The sequence below is a fragment of the Durio zibethinus genome, chromosome 4 (genome assembly GCF_047325235.1).
Source record: "Durio zibethinus cultivar Kanyao isolate XHJ-2024 chromosome 4, ASM4732523v1, whole genome shotgun sequence".
NCBI lineage: Eukaryota > Viridiplantae > Streptophyta > Magnoliopsida > Malvales > Malvaceae > Durio > Durio zibethinus.
This window is the reverse complement of record NC_143165.1, coordinates 34,709,412-34,728,096: the sequence shown is the minus strand read 5'-3', so window position 1 is coordinate 34,728,096 and position 18,685 is coordinate 34,709,412. Positions and strand designations below refer to the sequence as shown.

Here is an 18,685-nt window from a genome sequence, read left to right as displayed (position 1 = left end):
AATTAACAATCAATATAAAGTTAACGTTAAGATTAAAAATTTCAAGTGAAAATAACATTTTAATATTTTTTGAAAAAAATATTAATTTTGTAAAAAAAATACATAACAAGTATACGTGCTTTTCTGCTAAAAAATGAATTTGAATTTTTTGAAATAAAATAAATAACTTACATTTTAAAAATTTACACATTTTTTAAAATCATTTATTATTTTACTGTATACCATTTATTTTTAATTTTAAAAAATTGATATAAACTAAAAAGTTAAAAATAAAATCATAATTGATTTAAAATAAAAATAAATAATTAAAACGTAACGTCAATTATAACATAATTAATTAACAATTTATATGAAAGTAAAATTATGCATTTTATTACTTAAAATATATATTTTATTTATATTTCAAAAAATTGTATTTGTTTTTGTTTCCAACCATTGACCCTGGAAAAATATCTAGTTAAAATGTATATCAATATAAACATATAACACATGTTTAATATATAAAATTATAATAAAATAAAATTATATTATATTATGATTAATATTAAATTAAATAATAATATTTTTTTTGTAAGAAACAAAATTCAAGAGTAAATAAATTGTTTAATCTTTAAGGTAATATGTATCATACAATATGTATTGTACATGACAACTTAAGATGGATAATTACAGATCGTGCTTTTAAGATATATTTTTATCGAAAAAAATGAGTTTTAACAAATTAAATTAACTGCTTATTAGCAATTAAATAATATTATATTATCTTATATTTGATATATGTAAATATTATAATAGTATAATTTATTTATTTTTTAAAATTTATATAATTTAAATTATTAATATAATTTTTAAATGTATAATAAAATATATAAATTTAATTTTATTGAATAACAATGATTTTTTATTTTAAAAAAATTAAACAATTTTATATAAAAATAATTAATTATTTGTATATATAAATTAAATATAATATAAAATAATTATTATCTTATTTTATATATCGAATTTAAAAGATTAAAACTTAATCATTGCAACAAAGAGGTGATGAACATTTATTATACCGAAATATTCTTTATTCACGCGTCAAGCTTGAGAATCCGCATGGGGAAAATTGTGGTTTCGATTTCGACTGATAGCCTGATAGGCCAAACAGTCAAAATGAGATTAGCGACGACTAAGTCTGTCGAGGCACTTCCAATGTCGAGGAGAATCATCATCAGCATTTTGAAAGTAAAGTTCGGCCTCCTTCTTTGAACTCATGACAGCTAATTTTTTTCAAAATTTAGTTTAGATAATTTTAAATATGGCATCAGGATAAATAAGAAAATATATAAAATATAAAAATAATATAATTTCAAATATTTGTAAAAAGTATATAATTTTTTTCAAAATAAAAAAATATTTTTCGGGTATAAATTTAATATAATATTTTTATATTTTATATATATTTAACGTATAATAATCACAATTTTAATATATAATTCTTTGAATCTATATAAATATATAACATAAAATAAATTATTATACAATTCTATATTAAAGAAATTGAGAAACAAAGAAGAAAGCGAAAGTTACGTTAGCATCAGCCGCTGGTTTTGGTCTTAAAATCGAGGGTTTGGCGGTATAAAATAAGGCAAAAGTAGATGAATAGTCCAAGCAAAGCAAGAGACGTCTGGGGATAGGAGTTCCTTGGAATTGGTCGGCCTTGGCCAGTTTGGCACATGTTGATTAGATACTTCTTTGATTCTTGTTATTTAAAATAAAAATGAAGAAAATATGCTTAGATGTTAAGATTAATGGGATTTCACCTAAAGAGATTAATAAATTATATCTTGTGGACCAAAATTTTTTTCCAAATAAGTTAATGTAATGTCGTATCACCTAAAATGACTACTAGATTATATCTTAATGGACCAAAACTTTTTTCCAAAGAAATTATGCCTCGAGGAGGACAAAAAATTAAAAGAATAATTTAAATTTAATTTAAAATTTAAACTTTGATAATTAAAATTAATAATTTAATATTTTATTAATAAATCATATAATTATTAATTACCGAATTTTAGATTTCAAATTTATTGAATCATTTTCTTAAAAATGACTAAATAAATAAATTAAAATAAATTTTAAAATTTTTAATAAATCTTTTCTTTTTTCCCTTTCATTGATAATCTATTAATCTTTAATTATTCTTTATTTTTTAATTAGTAGACGACCATCAAGAACCATTCTTTAATTTTTTTTTTTTATAATTTTAAGAAAGGGTTGATGTGAAAGAATGTAACAATTAATTTCCTTTCTCATTTATTATTTGTATATGTACTTTAGTTTTATGTTTTTATTATATATTCATTATTTCACAATTTAATATTAATTTTTTTCTTTTTAGGTACATAATTAATATTTTTAATGCTACGTGTGCATCGAACGAATAATAAAAGATAATTAATTTCCCCATGAATCATTTTAAGAAAAATTATTTCATATATTATCAATAATTTTTTTTTAAATAAAATTAATAAGATAATATATATTTCACTTTATTTTTATATTAATTTTTATTTTTTAAATATGCAATAAATAATATATTTTATTATATTAATTCTATCTACAAAATTAAAAAACTCCATCATTTAATAATCTCTTTTGTTTTTAACTCATAAAAACATTTTATTCTTTTTTATTTTATTAATATTTAATTAATTGATTGTGTATAATTTTTTTTTTTTGTCAAGAAAGGAAGCATGCTTTAAAAATTAGATTGATTGCGGATCATTTCGCTACCTAAAGCGCGGAGTTGAGTTGGAAAATCTTTGACCAACCAAAAACATTTGAATGGTTCCAGATGATTGTACTTTTTTTTTTTACGTTCCATCTCCCTCACTTTCGTAGAAACTTCATTTTTAATATATTTTTTCTTTTGAATTTTTGCATAACATAAAAATATTTTTAAAAAGTCAACTCTTAACGCAAATTGTTAGATTGCTTATTCAACTTATACTTGCAATATGACAGAAGGTTCCATTTCAAGTTTGGGATCACATCAACATTTAAATCAGTAAAGATCAAAGGAATATTGGTTTAAATAATAAAAAAATACATAAGTTTCTTTTTTTATTATTTGAATTTGAATTTATTGAAATGATATAAAAATATAAATTTTTATAAATTTTTAAATTGACATGAATAAATTTATTTAAATTGATTTGAAAAATATATATATTTAACAAAATTTAAAAAAAATTTTGTTACTTAAAAGATATAAATCATTTAATAAGTTAAATTTATCATTCATCTTTAAAATAGTAGAATTGAACTTTATTTAATCATAATTTAAAAATATTATTATAAATATTAAAATAATTTAGTTTTTAGAAGTTAAATGCAAACTATTCTGATCTTCTATCCTTTGAAATTTTCCTTGAGGACAGAAAAGTCTACATATTTCAAGTAAATTACATTTTTTTGCCGAATATTTCATGTAAATTTTTTATTCCCAATGGATTGAACAGGTCAAAATCCATTGCTCCTTTATCGATAAAAATGTTCCTCAAGCACAGGCTCCAATAATAACCTTCCTCAAACACAGGCTCCAAGCATTGTTCGCAATAAACTAATTTTATCGAACAAATTTTATAGGGTGATTTTTTTAATTAAATTTTAAATAAAAAAATTAAAGTCGAGTTTTAAATAAATTCATTTCATCTCAACTCAAATTATATATATATATAATATTTTTATTATTTATTTAATTTTATATTTATATTTAAAAATATATTTTATTAATCTTAGACGAAATTAATTATGATTTTAAATAATATCATATTAGATCAAATTCAAATATAAAACTAATATAAAAATAAATCTGATTAAATCTAAATTTTTATCATACAAAATTAAATTAAATTTAAATTTTTAAAAATATAAATTTAAATTAAATTTGAAGTGAATAAAAATTAATTTCGATCCAATTTATTATCATCTCTAATTCCAATACCAATAATTGTATGAATTATTCAAAAAAAAGTTTTGGTGTACATAAATTTGATACCATCTTTACATCACAGCTCCAATTCATAAACAAAATGAATGCTACGTAAACTTAACTTGATGATCATCATAGTTAAACTTTTGAACTGCGCCGAAAGTCATTAAACCATGCTTACACAATAATGGAGTCAGCTGCAACATTGAAGGTTTCGACTTCAAATCCAATCGTAACAGAAATATAAAAATAAAAAACAATAATTATAGATTACAGTTTTTATCTTTTTGGACCAGGTTTCTAGAGAGCTGCGTTCATTAATTAAAACTTGTGACACATGATTATCACACCCTGTAAATCCTTTAACGAGTGCAACTTCCTCCAAAGTTGAATCCTGTTCTGTTTGATGTTGCTTTCTGTGTAAAAATTGGCCAGGCTAGTCCTAATTTAGCCCCATAAGTTACACTTTCTTCTTAACTCTGGCAAATCAATCTCGGTTTCACCCTGTTCACTCTGCTTGCGGTTGGTCAGACATCTGGTTGTATAAAAATCGAAAGGTGTGTTTAATTTGTATTACTAGAGTTTGATTTGAAAGCGGGTCAAGTCATAAAACGCAGGCCCCGACGCAGTGGGAAGGCTTCCACCACAGATCATAATCATGCCTAAATTAGGCACTGATGTTTTCAGTTGGTATTGGAATAATTTTATGACAGCTTCATTGATGAGGCTTAGCATATGATAAGAAAAGAGGGCACTAGTTTTTGAAAGATTATAGTGATCTGATAGGGTTGCTAAGGCAACATGGTGGCTGCATTAAAGGCTAAATGTGATACATAATCTTGTTAGCCAGTTCAGGGAAACAACTATGGCGCAGCATCAGCTTGCTTATCATTTTCAAAAAGAAACACTACAGGATGATGGATGAATAATTGATGATGTTAATTTGCACCAAATTGCATAGATGGAAACTACAATACTGAACCCAAGGCTTAACTTGGTTTATGTAACTAATCTCTATTAAAGCTAACATTGAAAAACTGAAATTACTGTTTTTGGTAAATCTAAAATTTTAAGAAAAAGCTTTAAAGTATGTAATGGTGTCATTTTTCTTAAGGTTTTATTTGTCCCTACCATATTATTTATTTAGTAAGTGTGTAAAAAGATTGTAGGTAATAAATCTTGAAAATACAATGAAGCTCTGTGATTGATTGCGTTTTGCACTGATGAAATCAATCTACCGAATAATCACCAATGTATCATAAGATCACTGAACGTCTATAAAAGTTTTCTGCAACAAAATTTTTATAAAAGAAATTTGAATTTTGAAGAAAGAGGAAGAGTTTCAAAAATTGTTTCTATATGTTTTTATAATACCAAATGAGCATTTTATAAACAGATAAGTATTATTTCCTACAGACATGACAGCTTATTTTGAATAAACAAAAACTGTTTGTTTTTTAAAATTTGAAACTGTTCGTTTTGAACAGACTTATCTATATATTTTAAATAAACTTAACTATTTGTTTTTTTTTTTTCTAACGTGGGATTATTTCCCATATTTTATTTTGAAAATCTATAACGATCCCCCACCATTTTCAAAATAATTTAGATTTATGATGACCTTAAAAATCAATTGTATAAAATGAAAGTATCTTCTGATTTGAACCTTCACTTAGTGACAACAAGTTAAAGTTAATCGAAATCGCATGGTAGACTATGTTTTGAACCAGCTATTCCATTTGGTTATCCAAACTTGTCTCACACAATGATTTTAATACCCAATGAATGCTTGGTATCCAGTGACACATTTATGGTCATGTGTCTACATCTTCTTTTCATAAGTGTTTTTAGAGTCAAGCTTTTAAACTCTTAAAAGTAGCCACACTTTACACTCGCATAGGTAACTCCCATCAAAACTGTTCTTGTAACTATAACACTTAACATATTTATGTTATGGGTTTATTAAGGGTATCATCCTTCATTTACCTTTATGAGTATCTAGCACTTGGTATGACATTAAACATTACTATAATGCTAGTAGTCACATATAGATGATGTACTTTGCCTTATTGAACTTAAAACTTGACGTTATACCAAGCATTAAGTCGAGTTTTTATCATGGGTAACTTTACTTCATGAGTTTGAGCTTCATCTCTATTGAAGTTTTTTTACCAAGTCTTTAGCAAAACTTTTTGTTAAATGATCTACCAAGTTTTCACTTGACCTCACATAATTTATAGTGATCACTCTATCATAATTAATTTTGTCTTAATCAATATGTCTAGACTTTTCATTACATACTTGGCTATATGCCTTTGTTAGAGTTGCTTCATTATCACATCAGATAGAAATTGAAAAAATTAGTTTAGGTCATAAAAGTACTTCATATAATAAATATCTTAGCCATTCAGCTTATTTAACTGTTACAGCTAATGTAATAAACTCGGCTACCATGGTGGAATCCATTACACATGTTTGTTTCTTAAAACCTCAAGAAATGGCACCCTCACCAAGTACAAAGATCCACTTACTTGTAGAAGTATGATATTCCATATTCATAATATTTTTTTATAACAAAATGATATCTACTATTACACAATCCATAATTAATTATTTTTTTCAAATATCGAAGTACTCTTTTAACTGCTTGTCAATGCAAGTTACTTGAATTACTTATGTGCTTACTTAACTTTTCAACAGCAAATGCTATATATGGTCTTGTACAAGCCATTGTATACATCAGACAATGAATTACCCTTGCATATTGCAATTGATCGATTGTTTTACCAGTATTAGATACTAATTTCAGTTAAAAATTCATGGGTGTAGATACTAGAATACAATCGAAAAGATCAAACTTTTTAAGTACTTTTTCAATATAATGTGATTGTGACAAGTTATGCCACATCATTTTGGATTATTCTAATTCTAAGAATAACATCCGTTACACCCATATCTTTTTTATTGAAAAGTTATTTGATAAAAATTTCTTTGTTTCCCTAACTTGGTCTGAATCAATTCCAAATATTAGTATATCATCCACATATAAGCAAATTATGACTCATTTACCATTTTTAAATTTACTATATATGCACTTATCTGACTCATTTATTCTAAAACCATTAGCAAGAATGATTTCATCAAACTTTTGGTGCCATTGTTTTGATGATTGCTTAAGTCCATACAAGGACTTTACAAGCTTATAAACCTTATGCTTTTGACCTGGAATGATAAATTATTTTGATTGTTTCATATATACTTCTATTCTAATTCACCATTTAAAAATGTCATCTTTACATCCATTTGATATATAATCAAATTATAAATCGATGCAAGTGAAATTAGAAGCCTAATTGTAGTAATTATGGCTATTGGAGCTTAACTATCAAAATAGTTTGTCACTTGTTTTTATATAAAGCCCTTAGCTATTAACCTTGCTTTAAATTTATCTATAGTTTCATCCACCTTCATTTTCTTTTTGAAAATTCATTTACAACCTATTGGATTAGAACCTGGTGGAAGATTAACCAAAATTCAAGTGTTATTTTCACATTATTGAGTCCATTTCATCATTTATTGCTTTTTTTCAAAAAGTAAAATCTTGAGACTTCACTGCTTCTTTATATGTAACAGGATCAGACTTCGTATTAAAACAATAAGGAATTTTATTATTTATGTTTTCACCAGTCTCTTCCACAAAGAACATAAAGAAATTTGGTCTAAAATTTTTTACCTTTCTAACCCATTTGCTTGTCATTATTTCTTGACAATATTCATCACTAATTTTAGTTTGTTCTAATGGATTTGAAATTTCTTTTCCATTTATAGGATGAATTGCTTGTAGTTGTCTCGAAACATATTTAAATCTATTTTTATCAAAAATTGTATCTATTGATTCAATAACAGTGTTAATTGAAGTTGAATCATTTGGTTTAATAACCATGAACCTATATACTTTACTATTTTGTGTATATCCTATAAATATGCATTTTATTTCTCTTTTACCCAACCTTTTTCCTTTTAGGTTCTAAAATTTTAATTACAGCTTTACATTCCCAAACTTTTGAAAAATTATGATTTGGTTTTTTTTCTTCCATTACTTATATATGGTTATTTTTGTCTCTTTGCTAAAAATTCTATTTAGTATATGACAAGTTGTTAATAAAGCTTCAACCCAAAACCTTTGTCCAAAACCAGAATATGATAACATTACATTTATTATTTTTGTTAAGACCCTATTCTTTATTTCAACTACACCATTTTGTTGTGTTGTATAAGGAGCAGTAACTTAATGGATTATTTTGGTGAATTCAAAGTAACGTAGATTATAATATTTTTCACTCATATCCGATCTTAAGCACTTAATAAAATATTCATACTGAAGTTCAATTTCATATTTATATATTTTAAACTTATCAAGTACTTCATTTTTGAAATATAACAAATAAACATAACAATATCTGTACAATCTTTTATAAATGTAAAAAAATATTTCTTTTCATATAATGTAAGAGTGCTATGCATATCACAAACATCATTGTGAATTAACTCAAGTCACTTTGTATTTCTTTAAACCTTAGGAAAAGGATTTTTTATAATCTTAGTCAACATGCATGTATTACATTTATTAATATCTTGATTAAATTCAAGAATTTACATAAGCTTACTCATGTCATGCAATTTTTTATAATTTAAATGACCTAATCTATAATGCCATAAATATGAAGATCCAACCATGTAAGTAGAAACAACATTCCTATTTTTATTAATACTATTGAGTTTGAGCATTCCCTCATACATATACCCTTTTTCAACAAAAATTTCTCCCCTGGACAAAATAAATTTATTAGCATCAAATACATGTTTAAAACCAAATGTGATAATATATAGATCCGTAGAACTATAGTTAGACACAATAGGAAGAATTGCCATCAATCTTTTATTAAGGTGTAATTGGTCACATAAGAGAATCTATCATTTTAAGGAGCTTTTAAGCTTAACTAAAGGTCTCTAAAGGATAAGTTCGAATTGCCCATCGTAAGGTAGTACCATTTAATTTTAAATTATCATAACAATCATCTTGAATCTAATGGTCTTTATTTCAATATTTAAATATTGAAAATAACTTCTAAGATTTCTCTATTAATCTAGTAAAATTCTTAAAAATATTTTTTCACCTCAAGAGTATTTAAGAATCTCATTTGTTTTTTTAAAAATGCTCTATCATCGAAAAAACTTAATCATTTATTTTTTTTGTTAAAATTTTATTTTATTAAAAATATATATAATTCTTTCACCATTTGAGTTAAAATTAGAAAGATTTTTTCACCTAAAATTTCTTAAATAATCATCTATTTGCAATTACTAAGAATTTCATCCTTAAAATTTATTTTTTATTATAAAAATTTCATTTCTAAATTTTTCACCATTTAGACCTAATTTAGAAAAAAAAATTCACCTGAAAATCTCATAGAAGTTCAATTCATTGTGATTCTTCTTGAAATGATTGTCAAATATTTTCTCACAAATTTTTAAGTTATATTTTTTAAATTTTTATTTTAAAAAAATATAATTACTTTTATTAAAATTTCATCTAAACTATTCCACCTTTTAGGTTGAATTTAAAGAAGTTCATCACCTTTAAATTTCTAAGAATATCATCCTTTGGTAATTGTTAATTTAATCATAAATTTTTATTAAATTTGTATTTTTTATTATGTTTTAAAAATTAGAAATAAATATCAATTGAAACTTTATCTAAATTTTTTTTCATTTTGGTTAAATTTAGAAAAAAATTTCTTACCTAAAGATTTCTTAAAAAATTTATTATTCGAAGTTTCTAAGAATTTTATCATTGGATAATTATCATTTACTCCCAAAATTTTATTAAAGTTTTATTTTATAATTTTTATAATTTTCTTATCTTTTTTTTAATAAAATTTAATCATGCATAATATTTTCAAACAAAATAAATAAAGAAAATAATAGCATAAAACAAAAATAAATAAAAATCATAAAAAAACAAAATAAAATGATCGGTTTGGTTTGGTTAAAAAGCTGGCTTAACTATAGAGATAACAGATGCCTGAAGCGGCTAGACTATTGGCTCAGCTCAACCAGAGCCAATGAACAGCAATCCTATTTTTCATATTTTGGACAATAGTGCCGTCGCCTGTCACCACACACCACCATTGTCCAGTCACCAATGCAGCCTAAAATTCCACTGTTCCTTCTTCTCCGTTTCCTCATCTCGGATACAGGCTCGGGTTTTTGAAAATCCTTCTTAAATGCCCTGGATCTAAAGCTACAAGCTGTAACTTTCTTCCACTATTTTAGCGTCTTTACACCATCCGATCATGTTGATTTTTGGATATGTTATTCACCGTTCTTTGCTCTACACTTCTACCTTTCTTGATCTCAAAAGCTCATGTCACTATTGCCAACTGCTATTGTTGCTGCTTCGAGCATTGGTGCTAACCGACTTTCTAACTGTTTGCTTCTCCACGTTCTGTAGGTTTCCACCTCCATCGTCCGATCTCTCCAAAAGCTAACTGGCTTGCCCCGATTTATTTCTTGTGTACTGTGTTTGAAGGCTGTAGATTTGCAATAGTGTACTTTCTGTGTAATTGTGTTTTGGATTATAATTGTTGATTACTAGGGATTTTTGGCTATCTTATGAGTTGTTATTGGGTCTAGTGGCCTCAACCTGGGATTGTGTTGTAGTATGCTTTTTGCAGAAGGATCTGGGCTCGACTATGGAGATGGTGGCAGAATTGGCTTGGTGAAAATAGTGGTGGCACTGGTGGTTGCAATTGATTACTTCCTATAATCATTTTTTCCTCATTTGTTTTCTCTAAGATTTTTCCCTCTCTATTTTTCTCTCAATACTGTCGTGTCCTCTTGTGTTGATGATTCCATGTCTTTCTGTAATATAATTCCTTCACTCGAATAGAGTTTCACTTGTGATTAAAATCTTCAAATCGTGTTTATCTTTTTGCCAAATTGAAACTGAATAAAAATCATTTCCATTCAAATTGAATTATCAACTAAGGATAATAGATCAACTCAACCTCATCACTAGCCAATCTTTTAGCCAATTATGATTTCTTTTTGATTTTATTGAAAAGATAAATAAAAAAAAAATTTAACCTCAAATAAAATGGGGTGTCTACACCAAACTTGTTCAACAAACTTTCAAACATTAAGTTATTTTTAATTTTTAGTACGTAATAAATATCATTTAAAGTTAAAATTTTTTCAAAAGTGAATTCAAAGTCAACAATTTTTTATCTTTGATTGTTACTGTAAAAGAATTTCTTATATAAAGGACATCATCATATTCATTTGGTTTAAATGTTGTAAATATGTTTTTATCCTTGCACACATATTTTGTTGCCTCAGAATCAACCTATCAAGATTCATCATTTTCAAACATATTAATCTTGAAAATTATGGCAACAAAATTTTTCAGAAGTATCTTTTTTTAATGAATCATTTTTCTCCTATAGCAACCAACATTATTTCTTAAAATGTCTTGGCTTACCATAATGGTAACATGAGTCTTTCTTATTCTTCTTGAATTTAGGTCCACTAACAATCTACTTAAACTTGAACTTCTTTTTATCAACCTTTATAGTCCGTTTTTCTTTCAAAACATGAACTTTGACATAACTAGAATTGAAATTATATTCTAACTTTCTGTATTCCTTTTCAATTCAAAGATGATTAGCTATAGCCTCAAGAGTGATTTTTTTTTTTTAATGTTTCAAACATCTTTTAAAGTTTTTTCATGATGGAGAAAGTTTGTCTATTACAGCTGACAAAATAATCATTTCATCTATACTCATATTATATTGTTTAAACTGATCAAGCATTCTTTCAATTTCACGTAATTGTTCAATCACAAAACATCCATCAACTATATGATAATTATTGAAATGACTAATGAAAAATTTCTTCCTTGTTTCATCCTCGGTCATATACCTAATCTCCAATTTATCCTATAACTCATTTACAGTAGCTTTGTTTTGGTATGTATCAAATAAGCTGTTAGATAAATTGTTTAAAATATGACATTTACTAAGAGTATAAATGATACATTAGTACTGACAAGCTACTCAGGTTCGATTCGAATAAAACTCGAAATCGATTTGATTATTATTAAGTCGAGCTCGAGCTCGAATAGCTCGACTCATTGATCGAGTCGAGTTCGAGTATTTTTATATTCAATTTAAGTAGCTCCTGAGCCTAATCGAATTTTTATATTTAAATATATTTTTATTATTTTAATTACTAAAATATCTCAAATTCGAGTTCGAGCTTAAAAATAAATAACCGAACTCTTATCGAGTATACGAATCGAGTTTATTTTTATATATTAATCGAGCTTAATCGAGCAAGCTCGAGTAGCTCGATTTCGATCACGAATCGAGTTCGAGCTAGAAAAATGAAACTTAATCGAGTTTGAGCCGAGTATCGAGCCGCGAGTTAGGAGTCAAGCTCGAGCTCTCACTATATCGACTCGACTCAGCTCAATTACACTCCTAACCTTTACACATGTAGTCTACATTATCCCATTTTTGCCTCTCTCTTGTTGCAGCAATAGATTCTTTTATTTCATTTTCTTCTAGCGTGAGAATAGTTAAAACATATACAATTTTCAAGGTTGAAAGCAAGAAATGCATCTTCTTCTACCATCTTAGAAAATTACCACTATCAAAACGATCTAATTTGACAAAACTAAAAACTAATACCCTGAGCATTGCTTCAGTAGCTATTGTTGAATCAAATAAAACCTTAAGATTGATAGAGCAAACATTAAAAAACTGAAATTATTGTTTTTGATAAATCTAAAATTTTAAAGAAAGGTTTTAAGACGCATAACAATATCACTTTTTTTAAGGTTTTATTTGCTTCCACCATATTATTTATTTAGTTGGTGTGCCAAAAGGTTACAGGCAATAGATCTTGAGAATACAATAATGCACAATGATTAACTGCATTTTGCACTGACAAAATTAATTCATTGAGCAATCATTGGTGTATCACAAGATCACTGAACTTCTTAAAAAAAGATATGGAGTTTGAAAAAAGATGAAGAGTTTCAAGAATTATTTCTGTATATTTTTAAAAAATTAGAAGAATTTTTTACAAACAGATAAGTGTCATTTTTTACATATATAATTGTCTATTTTGAATAAATAAAATTATTTATTTTTAAACAATTGAAACTATTAATTTTGAATAGACTTATCTATGTTTTGCATAGACTTATCTATATTTACTTTTTATTTTTTAATATAAAATTATTTATTATATTTTATTTTAAAAATCTTTAACAGTTTCAATATTTATAATATCTTTTTTATCTTTAGGCTATAACATCTTTTGCAAAAAAAAAATTGCAGCGCTTCTTTCGTAACATAATATATGTGCTTTTTTTTTTTTTTTAAAGAATGTGCATTTCGAAAGCCTACGTCATGATGAACAGTACCCTTAAGCTAATAGAATATATTTTTAGCTGTGAGACCAACCGGGTTCTGTTTTTCTGATTGATTGCGTCGAGTATTTTATTGAAAAACTATTGTTGTTGGCATGTTAGGTGTTGTTTTATGCTTAAAGCAAAATCAAAAGCAATCTTTGCTTCTTATTCTGAACATAATACTTCACTGTTGTTTTATACTTTTGTTTTGGTTCATCTACCTGACAACCTCAGTCATGGACTTCAGAAAAAAGAACATGTAGATACAAAAAAGAAAAGAGCTCCAAAACAGTATAAACAAACACTTACATTATACACTTACAGATGGATCATGGTTGCATGAAGTATACCAAGTAACTCAACTTTGCCCCTAAAAATAATAGACAGACCCACCAGATGATGAAAAATGATGCCAAAGATGAGAAGGAAAATGGGGTTAGTTACCCCTTTTTTCCCTTCCCTGGAAAGAGTATAAAAGAAAATGATAAAAAGAGCCTCCTCCGAGTTCTGTCTGAATAAACTAATGCTATGCATCTGGCACAGGAATCTTTGTTGGATCACTTCAGCTCTGCAGGCCAGGTCCTTTCTCACGACATACAAAATGACAGCTTGGCTTTCACCTCACTAGCTTGCAAACACATATACTCACCATCCTCCTTTTCCTCAAAAAGGTGATGAAACGCTGAACCCACAAAAATTTTGGAATTACTTGGACACTGAAACCCGGAAATGCAAAAGGAAAATGACAGACTTTCAGTTTTCAGTCCCACCAAGATCACCAAACAGACCACAGCAGGAGCTTCCCTCTCCATTAAGGGACTTCCCGATTGAAAATTGTTGGAAATGTGGAATTGTATTGCCGCCTGTACGTTGGCCATTGCCCAAGTTGGTGTTTCTTTTATTTGCAACGGTTAAGCAACTCCAATTGAGCATTCTACATTCATCAAGAACATAAAATCAATAAAGCAATAAGTACCATTACAAATGAAAGGTAGAAGTAACAAGAAAATACAACTCTATGATATGAATACAAATTACAGCAGATTAAGAATTACCATTAGCCTTCTAAGTGTATTCTGCCGAGTGCAACTATATAGCAGCATCTCCAATACTCCTTGCTCGTAGTTCCACACTCTTCAAATCACGAAGATGTTGTAAAATCTCTTGAAGGAGATAGATTCCTTTATCTCCTTTCCTTAAGGAGCTGATACAATGCTTTAGAAATTCCCTATCTGCCTCAAGTGCTTGTAGTCTCTCATAAACATGATCCACTTCTTCTTCAATTGCAAGCTTAATGCTCTCTAGTTCAGAGTAGGCTAGTGAGGTATGTTGCAAGGCAACAGAATCAATGCCATTTTCTTGTCCGTTCAATATCCCATCTTCAATTTCTACATCAGTGGCATCAAAAAGTGGGAGAAGTCTCTTTGCCTTTGCAGCCATGAATTTTTTCTCTTGCAGACGTTTCCCGTTCACTCCCTTGAAGTGACCATTGGCAAGCCCATTTCTTTCATAGCTGAAATCAAAACTCTCATAGAAGCCACTACCATTCTCTTCATACAAATACTCAATTGATTTCACATCCTCAAAATGTTGTTCCTCTTCATCATTCAATGAAACCAATTTCTCCTCCAAAACTTTGAGCTGCTCCAGAATTGATAGCCTCTCTTCCTCGAAGTTAGCCAATGACTCCTCCAAATACAAAACTGCATCAGCAGGGGTATTCTGGTTGCTGTCCTCTTGATGGTTGTCGAAGCTATCTTCTTCCGTTGGTTCATGATTCAAATCAACTGATACTCCATCACTATCGTCAGCATTGCTGCAAGATGCAGAAGTTGCGCTCCTAGTGCCATCATCTTTCCTTCTTCTCAGCATTATCAGTTTCTCTTTGGACTCATAATCCAGCAGCTTCCTGCGATATATCTCCAGCTCTTTTTCAAGCTCCGCCTTCTCTTTTTCCCTTTTGTTCATAAGTTCATTTAGAAGCTGCAAAGCTTCCTGGTCATACTCAGATTGTTCTTCCATCATCCTCTGATACTGCAAGGCTTCCATCTGCATTGCTGCCTTTTCCTCTTGAAGCCTATTTATCATTGCCATTGTCTGGTTTGCTGCTACAGCAGAAGCACTCCTCTCCTCCTCAAGTTCTATATACAAAGAATTTAAAGCCTTCCGTTCAGCTTTTAATGCTGATTTCAACTTCTCGACAGTTAGTACCCCATCAGCACCCTCAATGTCACTGAGAACACTTTCATCCAATGAATCTTCTGTTCCTGATTCTTTCCTGTCAAGCAATAGCAACTTCTTGTGCAACAGGTGGAGACTGTCTATAGAAGTGGGTGTATCAGGAACCTTATCTTCCTCATTCTCAATGAACTCTGAAGATAGTGATAAATGGTTTTTTATTCCTTGGTCACATGTCTCAACTGTTATAGTTTTAAACTGTATCGTTTCTTCCTCAGCATTCTTGGAGCCTAATATAAAGGAATCCAAGATTAACACATCAAATAAAATGTTAAAAGTCAAAGACAATTCTAAATTTGAAATTAAGCCTTACCATGATCTGCATCTGCATGCAATTGAATAGAACTGGTGGGGGGATCTACTTGCGTGCATTCATACAAATGTTGCATTTGGATATCCTCAATTGGTTCATGATCAGGAATATCTGTCCCTATTGAGATTTCTGCTTCAATTTCATCATTTTGCTCATCAGAAGCTGCATAAAATTGACAAATTGTTCAAACTTTTAATCTTAATAATTCAACAGTAGGCATTAGGTAAAATTTAAATTAAATTGGATTAAACAAGTACCTTGATTAACATCTAAATCCATTTCCCCCTCTCCTGTAGCCGCATTTTCTTGAACATCATCAGCCTCTTTCAAAGGGGTCAGAGTGGCTTGAGTAGTAGCAACTTTCTCATCTTCCTCCATCAAATCTTCCCCTCCTGCATGTGTTGAAATGCTCTCCTTCTTCTCATTGGACGCCACTGATTCAACTACTGCAACACTGGTTTCATCCTCACTCTCATGGGCCGAAAGTAGTGTCACCTTCTCTCCTGAACTGCACCTATTCTCCACAAACAATTCTGCCGGTGTCCCAGGATGCAAATCAAAATCCAAAATAACATCTCCTTTACCAGAAATACCTTGATCTTCCTCTCTAAACTTGTATATTCTTTTGCCTTCTACAGCAGTAGAATGCATCAATTCAACTGGAATCAAATGACAGTCATCCCCCTCGATGTAGAACTCCAGATGCTTAGATAGAATTCCAGGAGACTCTTCTTTTCTAAAAACGACTTGAGTCAACACCTGGCCATCCATTGACACATTTAAGTTTCCTTCTTTTTCCATTGATAGTTGACCTTTCTCTATAACCACATCATCTTTATCATCTTCATTACCAGCCATTTGGTTGCAATCGAAACTAGAAATAAAACATGAAAAGTCTTCCTCGTTTCCCATTTCTTTTTCTTTAAAACCTTCATTATCACCATCATAAATGATCTCAAGTCTCTTGTTTTCTTCAACACTTTGTTCATCTTCCTGATAATCATCCATATTATCTGATCTGATTCCATCTGAAGCATTACCTTCATCTTCAATATCATCAACTCCTCCAGCTTCAGTAATTAAATTTCCTTTCTGGGGATGATCCAAAACCTCCCAAGAAGGCTTGATCAGGAGATAAGGAAAGTTCCATTTTTTCTCCAACATGACACCACAACATGAACACTTGAAATTCTCTTCACCATTTTCCACCACTTTATCACCACCGTCCTGGATCAAACCAACCTGCTTCATCCATGGAAAAAAAGCTAACTTTTCTGGCAAGTCACAACAATCAGACCGCGTTGAAGACAAGCAATCCTCACACATAGCTTGAGATTCTGCTAATTTTCGATGATTTGAACAATAACCCAACTTAGAAATCTCATTGGCATGATAATCACACACAAGATCTCTATAAGAATTCTTGTACTTTGATGGCTCAAATATATGATCGAGCCTAGCACACCAAAGGCAGGGCCTTTTAAGACCAAAGTAATCAGCAAATTTGATGATCAGATAAGAAAACAGAGAATTGAGAAGGAGGAGAATGATCAGAACCCATTCCAGTAATGCGTAGACAAGAATAAGAGTGATCCTGTTTGTATTTTTCTGCAACATGGTAGCAAATTTGTTGGCTGCCATAAATGATGCTCTGTTTCCTGCTATATACAGAAAGATTTTAGGAGTTGTCAAAGGGGACAAAAAAAGGGAGATGTTAGATAAGAACAATAGGAAGAGCTTTGTTTTCAATGAGAAAGAGAGGAGGAGAAAAACTGTTGATTGAAAAGAAGAAAATTAAAATGGTTTTCAATTAGAGAGAGAAGAGAGGGGGAGAGTATAGAAGAACAGAAGAGGGGATGCAGATGGGGAAGTGGGTTTTATTTGGACTAGGAAAGGACCTTTGAATTGGAATGACAGGCAAAGATGACTGAAAACTGAGGAAAATAGGTTAAATTTAACTTATTACCATATTTGGTTCATTTAATTTTAATTTATCTCATGTAAATCACTAAGGTTTATGAAGTATATTAAAATTAATTGTTTTAACCTATTTCATCTAAATTTTGACCAAAAAAATATATAATTATGTTATCAATCGCATCATTTACCATATTAATTAACTAAATGGTATAGTTTCTAAAGGTTATTAAACTTTCATACAATTTTTAAATAGGTCATTGAAGTTTAATTTGTCATTAAAAAATTATTAAAATTTGTTAAGTGTGCTAAATTTGGTCATTGTAATAAATTTTAACCAAAATAAAAATTAAATAAATATTTAAGTAAAAGAAAAAGTCTTAAAATTTTGATTAAATCATTATTTATTAAATATTTATGCTTAGTAATGTAATAAAAGTAATAATTTTTATTTTTAAAAATTTAATTGAATGATCAAATTCGATATATTTAACAAATTTTTAGAGATCTTTTAATGACAAATTTAAAAAAATTAATTTAAAAAAATAAGATATGTCTTTATCTTAATTTTATTTGTGAAGTTAAAAAATATACTATTAATGTATTTAATAATTTCTCTTTTTAAAAAATTATTTGATATATTGATAGTAAAATTTTTAATTTTACAAACGAAATTAATATAATGATATATGTCTCTTATATTTTTTAAAAAATTAATTTTAAAAAAATATATGTATCATCATCTTAATCT

General features: G+C 28.3%; 1 protein-coding gene and 1 long non-coding RNA gene across 2 annotated transcripts; one reads left to right on the top strand and one right to left on the bottom strand.

Moving 5' to 3' along the window:
- Positions 1–10,024: 10,024 nt before the first annotated feature.
- LOC149519359 (uncharacterized) lies at positions 10,025–10,828 on the top strand. Its single transcript, XR_016341287.1, has 2 exons — positions 10,025–10,298; positions 10,500–10,828. It is a non-coding gene; the product is annotated as an uncharacterized LOC149519359 (long non-coding RNA).
- A 2,902-nt stretch (positions 10,829–13,730) lies between these two features.
- On the bottom strand, positions 13,731–17,932 carry LOC111287538 (myosin-binding protein 2-like). Its single transcript, XM_022878161.2, has 4 exons — positions 16,275–17,932; positions 16,018–16,179; positions 14,522–15,934; positions 13,731–14,400 (listed from the first exon to the last, which is right to left on the bottom strand). Exons 1-3 carry the CDS (start codon positions 17,656–17,658, stop codon positions 14,556–14,558), a joined length of 2,925 nt encoding a protein of 974 aa, XP_022733896.2. The 5' UTR covers positions 17,659–17,932; the 3' UTR covers positions 13,731–14,400; positions 14,522–14,555.
- Between the last annotated feature and the right edge of the window lie 753 nt (positions 17,933–18,685).

Coding starts and splice junctions, on each gene's coding strand:
- LOC111287538 (XM_022878161.2), bottom strand. CDS start 17,658: ATGGCAGCCAACAAATTTGCTACCATGTTGCAGAAAAATACAAACAGG. Junction 16,180..16,274: donor GGATTTAGATGTTAATCAAG/GTACTTGTTTAA, acceptor AATTTTATGCAG/CTTCTGATGAGCAAAATGAT. Junction 15,935..16,017: donor GCATGCAGATGCAGATCATG/GTAAGGCTTAAT, acceptor CCTTTATATTAG/GCTCCAAGAATGCTGAGGAA.